Source organism: Macaca fascicularis, chromosome 18 (genome assembly GCF_037993035.2).
Source record: "Macaca fascicularis isolate 582-1 chromosome 18, T2T-MFA8v1.1".
Classification (NCBI taxonomy): domain Eukaryota; kingdom Metazoa; phylum Chordata; class Mammalia; order Primates; family Cercopithecidae; genus Macaca; species Macaca fascicularis.
The window spans coordinates 20415124-20427331 of NC_088392.1; the positions used below are offsets into that span (position 1 = coordinate 20415124).

Sequence of the window (12208 nt, forward strand, 5' to 3'; positions counted from 1 at the left end):
ATATTGCAAGTTTTGATGAGCATGAAAAATGCATCTTTATTTGGGTGAAACATAATGATCTGATTAAAGATAGTCCTTCTAGGTATGCAAAGAAAGAAGATGTGGGAGAACATAATTCAAGAAGATGATAACATGTCAAAGGGGCCCAGAGATAGGATGTGGAAGAGAACTAGAGATTATTTCTTCTTCCTTCTCTGTATTGCTGAAATTGGACCTACAGCTATTGTGTAAACTCCACAACAAAAATAATGAAGAATTCTTGCTGTCATTCATCTAGTTGGGATAACTTTTCTATGAGAACAAAGAAGATGACATAGTAGTCAAGGAAAATATTAGAAGGTATTTCTTGCCTGTCTGTTCACCAACATACTTCTGCAAGGCCCAGGCACTGTCTGTGTGTCTATTGAGTACAGAGGACCAAAAGAAAACAGTCTCTTCTTTACCCCAAAGGGAAATTTTATTTCCCTTCACCTCACCTCTGCTCCAAGGAAAAGAACTGTTTCCTAACCAACTGAGGGCGACTTTGTATTTTAACTTTATTAGGCCTTTGTGAAATAAAATGTTCCATTTTTGGCAATGTTTTATGTCATCATGTGGTGTAAGTCCTAAATTCAAGGCCCCTTAATATGTGCTATCTTGATATGTGCTGAAGTTGGGAGGGTCTCCAACAGCATAAACACAAGTTCTCCTCCTGATCTGCTCCCAAGAATGAGGTCCCCTAACTACCCTCCTTATCAAAGGGACCAGGGCAGTTCCTGCTTTATCCCAGAGTAGCAGATTTCAGTTCTCTGCCAGTCCGTGGAGTTGTTTAAACAAGCCAATTACACCCTCCTGGGAAACCAGGGATCAGTATTCAAAAAACCATTTTTTGAATACTTCAAAGTCTGCTTCCCAGAGCCCCTGGTTGTACTGTCTGTACCCAAATGGAACCCCAATGTGGCCTGTATAGCTTGCCATGTCCTCCTTCCCAGGCTGTGAACGTCTGTAATTAATAAACTGCTGTTGGCCTCATCTGACCCGTGTTGGATGTCATGTGTTGGATAACCCCCAGAACCCTATGGCAGGAATCTTTACTTCAACAGTGGCATAAATAAGAGGCAATTGAAACCCATTATATGCTGAAAGACTCCAATGATTCCTTGTTACTTAGGAAGGTAGTACAGTCAGGGAATCCTACAACTAATCCTATAACTTCATCATTTGCAGGGCTCTCGTGAGCAAGGATGTAGAGGTAGCTGCCGCTTTTTAATCTTTCCTACCCTACTTACCCACCCACGTACTGCACTCTTTCGCCATATATAAATTGTCCACCTTTTCCTCCTGGTATGAACTCTTCATGTTTAGAGCACATGACGTTTTACCTTCACACACGCCAAATGTTCTGAGCTCCTTTTAAGTCTAGTGGTCTCTATTTTCTATCCCTTTACTTTTTTCAATTGTTCTACACTAACAATTTCCAATTATTTCCCATGTTATATTATCATGACCCAAAAGAGTAACAGTATTATGTTGACACAATGACTCTTGTAGAGAAAAATTTGAAATCAACATCTGAGCCATGTTTGTGAAATAATTAAGCCAGAACTCAACAAATATTTGTTAAACATTTATTGTAAGCTGAATTGTTTATTACTATTCACTTGCTAATTTACTTGATCAGATAAATTCTCTATATATGCAGTGTCTAATGCCTACTTTATAAATGGTTTTATACCTATACATTGTGTTATTTGTTCATCAGTACATTTATCTCAATCTATTAAAGATTAAAGGTTATCTCAACACTAATTTGGGCCACTTTGGTTAAATTAGTTCTCCCTTTATTAAATGAATAATTTAAAAAACAGATTAGAGTCAATCAACCGTGTGTTGTCTACTCTAAGTTGTCCTACCTTTACTCCAAAGTCATTTTTAAATTTAAGATCAAACGCTAAAAACAAACCATTAATTTTATTTTAAAGAAACTTGACATCTAAAGGTTTTTCAGGATGAGAAAATCTGTTTATTTCTCCAAAGTTCTTGAAAAAAACCCTCAATTAAATTGTAAGCAACACTTCATGAACTATTGAAATGCTCAGTATTACACAGATATTGCAGAATTATCCTTTTAAAATACAATAAATTTCTCTCAACTCATTACTGTTATTGCACTTAGTATTATTTTACTGGCATCAACAATATCTTAGACATTTTCATGAATATTTTCTAACCATAGCTGTGTTCAAAGTTTCAACTCAGTTGTTTGGTTTTTGCCCATGAGTTGATGAAAGACTTAATAAGTCACCTCATGAGTTCAAATCTGAACCTTGCTATTAGCTTCTATAAAGGGCAACTTTTTAATTATTAAATTGGGGAGAATAGTACATCTATATCACAGGGTAATTGTGCGCATTAAGAGTAGAGTATATGTAAAGCATTTAACACAGTGTTTGTCCTAAGGTAAGAGCTCAGTATATGTAAACCATAATTACATAATAAAATGTTACTGCAACATTAACTCTATGTTTTCAGGTAGTTCATTACAGGCCATTGACATGCAATCATTGGGTTCCCAGGAGTCAGAGGATAATATTCTTCAATTTTTAATTTCCTACATGCCTTTATAAAGCAATGTACATCTGCCAACCTGCATTTGCTTCTCACAACAGATGCTCACATCTGCCACATATCAGTGTTGGGAGTGTTTGGATATTATCTCACCCACTGATCCCTGGGTTAGACTTTGTTGTGCCAATGCATTTAAAATATTTGCTTGGGCCTTTTAATTATGCAGTGTAATGACAAATACTATACCATATTAGGTTGAAAATAAAAATCACATTATAGATGAAAATCCTTTCCACTTTTAGTGAAGTTTTACTACCTTCTCATCTTTTTTTTGCTGATTTACATTTTTTTCAGACTAAATGCATGCCAACTGATGTTTTATCTTATTTCAATATGAGGCAAGTGAACAATTTTTCTTTGTCATGAGAAAAAATGATCATAACTTACTTTACTCGTTTCACTTATTCAAGTGGCAATTGGTAGTGTTTCACATGCAATTTGTCTTTTGGAAATGATCTTCGTATGGGTTAAAGTACATTTTTTTCATCCCTGAGAATTAACACCAAATGCCCTATATATGTCGTATTTTTGGAAGATATTAATGAATACCACCCAGGCTCTCACTGAAGAACTTTACCAGAAATAAATTTTAATTGGGAAACCAAACCAGTGTATTCCTACACTGAGAAAGTATCAGAATCCCTCAGGGGGGGTTTTATTTGTTTGTTTGTTCATGTGTTTGTTTTTTTGAGGTACAGATATCTGCACTCAGACTCACACTTAATAGATCAGAATAAGGAGTATTATCCTCATATCTGTGCCTATGAAAAGAACCCCAGGTGAATCAATCGACCAGTCAGGTTTGGGCATCTTGAGTCCAAGGCACACCATATTCACCTAATCATCTAGGTCTGCGATTTTCAATGCTTATTGATTTGTTTGTTTAGCAATGCAGTTTTTTTCTAGATGGGTTTATGCTGAAACAATATGTAAGTCAGGTTAAACACTTACTATGGTTAAAAAATGATTTGTGATCCAGAGCATCAAAAGCTTTCACCTCTTTCTTACTCCTTAGTAGATTCTAAGACCATCCAGAATCCGCAGGGTCCATGGAACACAATCGCAAATCCATAGTCCATGATTTTAGGTGTCGTGTTTCAGCTTCAAGTTAACTGAGATCATCAGAAGCCTGTATGTATACAGCACCTGAGTATTTTCCTTACAAGATCACTACACTAACAGGTGCACTGATGTTACAGCCTCAAATTACATCAGACTTCACCATGAAAACACACATTTGCATTTCACTTTTGCACTTGCGATAAAACTGTTTTTGAAAATGTCTGAGGTAATCACCCAATGGACATTTTATAAGATCCCAACCAAGACAATTTCCCTTGTATTTAATAAATAGAAAATCTATATGGTCCAAGAAATGTGGATTATTTCTCCCAAGTCAATAAATGTAAGTTTGGGGGTGGGGAAAATGTGGGGTTTTATGAGAAACAATTTTGCGCAAGCAATGCCTCTAACTTCAAGGAAATCAATTTAGTGGCCACAGACTCGAAGAAAGTTAATTTTAAAACAATGCAATAAATCCAGTGCTAGAAATATACATAGGTTGCTATGGAAGCAAGAAGATAAGTTCTGTAAGTAATTACATTTCCATTTCTGCCTTAGCTGCAGGAAGATAAGAGCTAAGTTCTGCGCCCAATTACAGCAGCAACATCACTTACACAGCATGTTTGCTGCTTCTTTCTCCTCCATTTTACTTTATCCATTTGATACTTTTTAATTCATTGCGCTCTATCTTGTTTCTGCTAAGTAAAAAACAAGGTTAAAGGATTTAGCTAAAAATGCATAATTTAAACAATTTCTTACCAGATATTACTACTTTTAAAAAAAAATGTAATTACAGGCTAAGAAGCAAAATCATGAATATTTAGTAGTGATATTATATTCCATGAACACATGTGTATTCTAAATAGAAGAGTGTTAAAAGATGAAAAAATAAGAATTTCAAAGTAAACGTGAAGTATTAGGTATAATTTAGACAATGCTTGGTGGTAGAGTAATAAGTGAAGTGACCCACAACCTCATTTCCCTAAGAGGAATAAATCTATTGATATAACGAAGCAGAACGCTCAATGCTTTTTATTATGGATCTCACTTAATTTTAAAGAGCCACCTGGAAGCTAGCTAATAGAATGATCCTCATATTCTGGTACAAGTACATTAGCTCATCCCAGATTCTAATTTCCATAAAGTCTCCCGTCTTAGCACTATTGCTCAGACCTGCTAGTCACCTAATGTCATAAGATGTGCTGCTTTAGAGGTAAGAAAAATGCTGTTTTCTTATAGAGATGTCTGCGGTTTGAGTGACATTTTATTTAATCGTGATAGCTCAATTCACACTGGTATCTACCAGCTCTATACAATCCCCTTCCTGGGCAGTTTGGAAAATAAAACAAATCTAACTGGTCCAAACAAATATAGATCCCGTAATTGAGATATCAGTTTTGGGGATGTTGCTGTAGCCAGCTGAGCTTTCTGGTGGCCTACACTTTACCTTTCTTCCCTCAGATTTTGTTCTACAAATTAGTAAAAATAAAATAAAATAAAATAACATTAACAATAATATACATTTTCATATCCTATTTTATTCTCCATTCTCTAAAAGTCAAACATCTTTAGGAGGGTAGCTTTATGAAGTTATAGATGCAATATATATTAACATATCACTCAGCTCTTTTTTTTTTTTTTTTTTTTTTTTTTTTTGAGACAGAGTCTCACTCTGTCTCCCAGGCTAGAGTGCAGTGGTGGGATCTCGGCTCACTGCAAGCTCCGCCTCCCGGGTTCACGCCATTCTCGTGCCTCAGTCTCCCGAGTAGCTGGGACTACAGGCGCCTGACACCACGCCCGGCTAATTTTTTGTATTTTTAGTGGAGATGGGGTTTCACCGTGTTAGCCAGGATGGTCTCGATCTCCTGACCTCGTGATCCGCCTGCCTCGGCCTCCCAAAGTGCTGGGATTACAGGCGTGAGCCACCATGCCCCGCCTCAGCTCTGTCATTTTCTAGCTGAGTAATCTCTCTTGCAAGGTACTCAATCACTCTGTACCTCAGTTTTCTTATCTATAAAATGGGAAATCTAATAATACTTATTGAAGAAATTTAATACATTTTTAAAAAGTGAAGTGCTTAGAACAATGCATTCAAATACTAAGTTCTCTAAAGGAACTATTGATTTTGTTATTGGTATTGTAATGCTATTATCATACTTATTAAGGAAAATACCGGAATGCACCTGTGATATGCAGAAGAGTTTGTCCTAGCTTAGGTGCCAGCTGAATGACAAAACCTTCCAGTTGTTAATTCCAAAATGTCCCTGCACAGTGCGTGCTATCTTGTCAATTTAACATTCAGCCAAAGGTTTCAGTGACTCAGAGTACTTTCAATATAATTTACAGCATCCGATGAACTGGTACGTGTTTTCTTCCCCGATAATCAGAATTGCTTAAATAACAGGGTCTCTATTGCTTCAAAAATAAATCTGAAGCTCACTGCAGCATCCATATAACCTTCAGAGCAGCCTATTTGTGTTTATTTTCCAAAACTTTATTTTCTACCCTCACCCTGATTCTGTTTCTGTTAATAGTTATATTTTAATGTGTGTATCCTTGTGTAAGCTGTCACAAATACTTGGTGAAAGTTATTAATACACAATAAGAAATAACTTGCTTTTATACTTTATGAAAAGATCCTGTGTTACCTATGGGAAGTAAATAAATCCACGAGTGATCATCCTTGCAGATCTCTCTGTGGGCTCTTTCGATTTATACCTTCACTGTCTTGGCAGTGCCCATGGTATATTTTAACCAAAGGTTCCATGAATGAAATAAAAGTAGATAATAAGAATAGAGATAACAAAAGAGAATTGTGAATAATTTACTTGTTGCAAAATCACTTTCTGATTGTATGACTTCACTGTTATTCAATATTTATATGAACAGAGAAGATAGTCATCAAATAAATTTCAAAATAAACACAAGACTTTCTGTGAAAATAAAAAACAAATGTTATAGCGTATTTAAGTTTTGGTTATAAAAGTAAAACCATATGTACTTCCCCTTTCACCATTTCCAAGTAATCATGCCTGCAAAAAGGTGTTATGATATCACACCTCTTTGGGAGCTCTTCCCTTCCTTAGCTTCCAGGCACTAGTGGCTGTTTCCTCAGTAGTAAAACTGGGTACAGGGCTGCCACATATTCAGGCTGACTATATTCATTGATGTAACAAGTGCCAACTTTTCCAAATACATTTTCTAGCCAGGACACCATGCAGTATGTTATAGAAGTTCTCCAAAACAAATGATGCTTTATGGACTTCTTTCTGCAATAGCACTAAGTCTCCTGCTACAACATACACAAATAATAATAATAAAGGATGCAATATTAAAAATGAAGTTTCATACTTCTGAAGTCTGCTTCTATTTTCAGAGTTATACTTACAACAACACTGGTTTTGTTACCCTCTCCCACAGCTCTGCAAAATTATCCAGATGTAAATAGTCCTGAAGCCACCAAAGTTTCTAATGGTTTTATTTCAAAGTGCACACTCACACATACATAAGCTTGATGGAAACTATCTTCTAATGCTCAGCCCCTGAAATGCTTTCCAGGTCACCAAGCATGTATGAAAGTTTTTATGAAAACGGAATGAACATTGAATTACCATTCATTGATGTGCTCATTATTTGCCAGATACAGGCAAATATCTGTTTGCCTATGTTAGGGATACATGAATGAACAAAGCAAAAGACTCTTCCACCAAGGACATTTTTTCCTCACTCAGGGATGGATGAATAGTTGGATGGATGGATGGATGGATGGATGGATGGATGGATAGAATAAATAGATAGATACACCGAATGAAGTATATCAAACAATGGTAGGTACATTGGAGATAAATAGAGAACAAAAACATTGCTAGTTGGATAAAGTCTGACTGACAATGTGATATTCGAAGAGGAAACTGAAAGAGGTGAAGAACCCTGGCATGCAGATATTTAGATGAGGAACATTGAAGAAGAAGCAACAGTGAGTGAAAGGCCCTGATCCAACCTAGAATCCCTGTGAATTTGAGAGAGTGAGTCAAAGGAAGAGTGGTGAACGCTGAAGTCGGAAAAGTAATGAGTGGGCCTGATGAGCTACCATGACAAATTTGGCAATTGATCTGAAGGCAAAGGGCAGCCATTGGGTAGTTTTTGAGCAGGAGAGAAACAAGATCTAACTTACATTTTAAAGGGATATCTTGATTGTTGTATAAGAACAGAGCATGGGAAGAAACAGAAAGGCCAGATGGGAGATTATTGCAACAATGTAGGCAAGAGATGACAGCACCAGGGTGCAGAATGGTAACAGTAGAAATGGTGACATCATAGATGTGTATGAAAGGTAAGCATTACGGATTTTTGATATATTGGATATGACATGTGACAGAAAGAGATGCATAGTGTTGGCTTCCTAAGTGTGGGATCTAAATGGTAGAGATGCTCGAGCTTGGAAAGCATGGGAGAGGAATAAGTCTTGGGGTTTGGAAAGATTATAAATTGGGTTATTGATATGCTAATTTTCAGACCTATAAATATATTAACTTTGACTTTAAAATGACATCATTGTTTTTACAAATGATATTATTACCTTAATAAATCATACATATATATTTTTTCTGTCGCCCAGGCTGAATGCAGTGACGTGATGTCTGCTCACTGCAACCTCCACCTCCCGGGTTGTCCCACCTCAGCCTCCCGAATAGCTGGGATTACAGGCGAGCACCACCATGCCAGGCTAATTTTTGTATTTTTAGTAGAGATGGGAGTTCACCATGTTGGCCAGGCTGGTCTCGAACTCCTGACCTCAGGTGATTCACCCGCCTCAGCCTCCCAAAGTGCTAGTATTACAGGCATGAGTCACAGTGCCTGGCCTAAAATTATATTTTCGAATTTTTTTTGTCTTGATTCCTTTCTTATTCTCAGCAGCTCAACAGAAACCACCGACAAAAGTTAGGAAAGCTCATATGTAAAATATGTCAATCATTATCCAATAAAATTTATCTAGGGCCTGATTTTACATTTATTTGGAGCAATAATATCCTTTCTTACAATCCTGCTCCTATTTTGATCTCTACTTTCTCCTTTTCAGTGTTTGTTTTCCCTTCTTTGCCTGGGACCAGGATTGCCTTTGTGTTTCCCCCAGGTTAACAGCCTTAGACAGGTTTTATCCTGACGCTAGGTCCCTGACCTATCTTTTTCTTAGAGTATTTACTTTAGAAAATTTTCAATGATTCTTTCACTGACACTTGAAAAAGTAAAGCTCCTCTCAGTCTCTTACCATTTTAAACACCCAAAAAATGTCTTTCTCAAATACCTAAGAGGCTTCTCTTTCAAGTATAAAGCAATCAAGAGCGAGCCTCTATTTTCCAGTCTCTGCGGAAGGGTAGGAGCCTAGCAAATACAGGTTGCCACCTCATTGACCAACCTCCACCTCACACAGTTCACTACTTTTTTATCTTTTTCTTTTTCTAAAAAATGATGGAGTCTTGCTCTGTTGCCAGGCTGGAGCGCGGTGGCGTGATCTCGGCTCACTGCAACCTCCGCCTCCCGGGTTCAAGGGACTCTCTTGCCTCAGCCTCTTGAGCACCTGGGACTACAGGTATGCACTACCATGCCCAGCTAATTTTTGCATTTTTAGTAGAAATGGGGTTTCGCCACATTGGCCAGGATGGTCTCGATCTCCTGACCTTGTGATCCACCCGCCTCAGCCTACGAAAGTGCTGGGATTACAGGCGTGAGCCACCACACCGGGCCCACACTTCATTGCTTTTCTATTAGCTCACCCCAGCATTTAAAAATCCTCCTGCCTTCTGTTTCAGCAGAATTGAGTTAAATCTCTCTTCTTTATTTCAACAGTCTTGAACGAAGTCTTCCTTACTTGTTTAACCCCATCTAGCAGAATTTTCCTTGACACATGAAGAAGTTTCTTGACGGAGAAGATAAGATGTTAATAAAGTACAGATTAAAGGCTTCTGTTCTTTCCTGTTATCCATTGGGGAATCTATGAAATATCAGCAAATCCTTTGGTCTTATGCAGATTGCATCTTGGCCTATACTTCTAATAGTCCTTTGTCCTTAAAATTTTTAAATTCAAGGCTTGGTAGATGCACTAAATAGGTTCTTACAAAAAATTGCTATGATCAGCAACAGAATGGAGGGCTTCCAGTCTATCCAATATTCTAGTTTCTGAATTTCCCTTTACTCTAGATAAAATAAGAAGAGTAGTCAACTCTCTCTCAATTACGTATTCACTGGCTGTCCATACTGCCTGTCTTACCATAGATTTTTATTTCTTTAATTTTCTAATTATCATATGGCATTTCTAAACATTGGAGAGAGTATTATAATAATGGTGCTGTGGCTGCTGCTGTAACTTATAGATAGTGATAAGAGCTATTATATATGAAGGTATCTTTCGATGCTAACCCTACACTAATTACTGTACACATATAAACACATTTAATTCTCACAAAGCCATGTGAAGTAAATACTATCATGCCTTGTACCCATTTTAAAGATGACGAAACTTAAGAATTAGAAGGTAAACAATTTGCTTAGGATTACAGTGAGACAGTAGTCTTTTCCTATACACCAAGTTCTTTCTACAGCCAAAGCTCTTGCACAGAACCACTGCATTTTAAACCTTGACTCACTAATTATTAAATTTCCCGTTTGAAGTATTTAAACCTGTTGAAGTTTCAGCGAATTCATATTTAAATGTGTATAAAAAATGCTACCCAGGACTTTGTTGGACTTAAAGGAGCTCATCCATATTCACTCCTTAGCACAGTACTCAACCAAAATAAACATTAATAGTAGCATTTAACTTTTCAGAACTTTGCTACATTTATCCAAAATGCTATGCTATTATCTCATAAGACTTTACAAGTTCAAGACACTGGTACATTATTATCTATCATTCTGACTCTCATGAGCCAGGAATGGGTATTACCACACATAGAAACATCTGTGATTCTGTATGAGTTGAGAAGCATGTAGAAACCTGGACAAGAGAACTGAGAATTTTGAAAATTAATTTCTTATTCTGATAAGGTAGTCAAGAGACAGCTAAGGCAGTTCAGAAAAAAAACTGAGAAATTACAGTGAGGAGATTGGGAAAGAAAGTTAGAGAGATCTAGTAGGTCACAAAACAGTGTTCCCAGCCGCATTTGTGATTCCTGTTTTTTGAATGCAAATGGAAAGGGTACTCACATGAATCAATGAAGGGATTTCCTACCAACATCACTGAATTCCTCCTTGCTGGCTTTGAAGTTAGCTCAAATTTGATGTTTCAGATACTTTAAGCAGGAAAAAGTTTGTTATCTTAGCAAATGTCAAACTTTGTGTGGAGGTGTAAATTCCTGTTCTCCAAAGTTGGAAAACTTGCCTTTTTTCCCCTCAGTGTAGTCATTTTACAGCAAGTACTACTACTGGCTTTCCATTCGGAATGAATGGGGTCAATATAATTTCAAATAACGTGAATATTACATTAGGACGATGTTGCACAAGATGAGTTTTTCTCAAAGCTTTCTTTTCATCTGCTTAGAAACTAAATATATGCTTCAATTTTTTTTCTAACATTTGCAAGCTACTTCAATAATTTTGATTCTTTAATGTAGGAGATACTTGAAGCTCAGCTGCTGTTAAACAGCACTCTATCTGTCTTGTGTCTGATTGTTCTTGAAAGCACCAAGTTGTCACTGATCCAGTAGAGGTTTGCTCCCTTGTCTGTTATTCAAAAACTATTGTAGCAGAAAGGCATGGGACTGGGCTGAGTGCTGGCGACATGGAGCTACCAGATTGGTCCAAAATGGCAGAGGTGAAGGAGACACCTGAAATGACTTCAGACCCAGAAGGTAGTGCAGGGAATCATCATACTGAACACAGAAGTGACTGGCTCCCACTCAGCCATCACCCCCATAGGGGATGGATTATAAAAAATACACAGCTAATGCTACCATACTCAGGAAGATACAGATATAGAGCCAGGCCTAATGGGGCCCTGATGTGCACACAGTTGCCATCTAGAACCCAACAGCAGCCCTAGTGATCCAGTTGTTTTACTCCTTAAAGGCATTCCCTTCAAAAGTACCACAGGCAATCCCACCACCACACAGTATGCCAACCTCAGGCATAACCTCCTTGGAAGGCACAGAGTACCATGAATGAAATCGATCCCTAGAATACTCATTCACAGAGTACCATGAATGAAATCGATACCTTCCTTCGAATCTGCTCCATGAAGAATGAAACAATGGTTGCACCAGATAAAGACTATCTCCTGATTGTGATTCAGAATCCAAGGGAATAAATCACTCTTTTGGCCCTTGTATCATTCGTTAATTTAATGCCCTCCAAGATTAATAATGTTAATTAAGTCAATGGAGTGGCACAGGGAAACTACCTTAGAGCCCACTCGAAACAATACAGTCACACAGTGGGCTGGCAGCTCCACCCACCCCACCAAAGGATTCCCTCTGCTGTGCCAATTTTTCTCAGGGTTCCTGGGAGGGCCCTCTTTCCTCGTTTCCAGGTTTTGGAGCAAGAG

General features: G+C 37.5%; 1 protein-coding gene across 1 annotated transcript; it reads left to right on the plus strand.

Moving 5' to 3' along the window:
- Positions 1-11470: 11470 nt before the first annotated feature.
- LOC135968307 (dynein light chain roadblock-type 1-like) lies at positions 11471-11971 on the plus strand. The gene is given in 4 exon segments (XM_065534265.1): positions 11471-11491; positions 11493-11556; positions 11734-11816; positions 11858-11971. Coding segments are annotated over 4 exon segments (282 nt in total).
- The last annotated feature ends 237 nt before the right edge of the window (positions 11972-12208 follow it).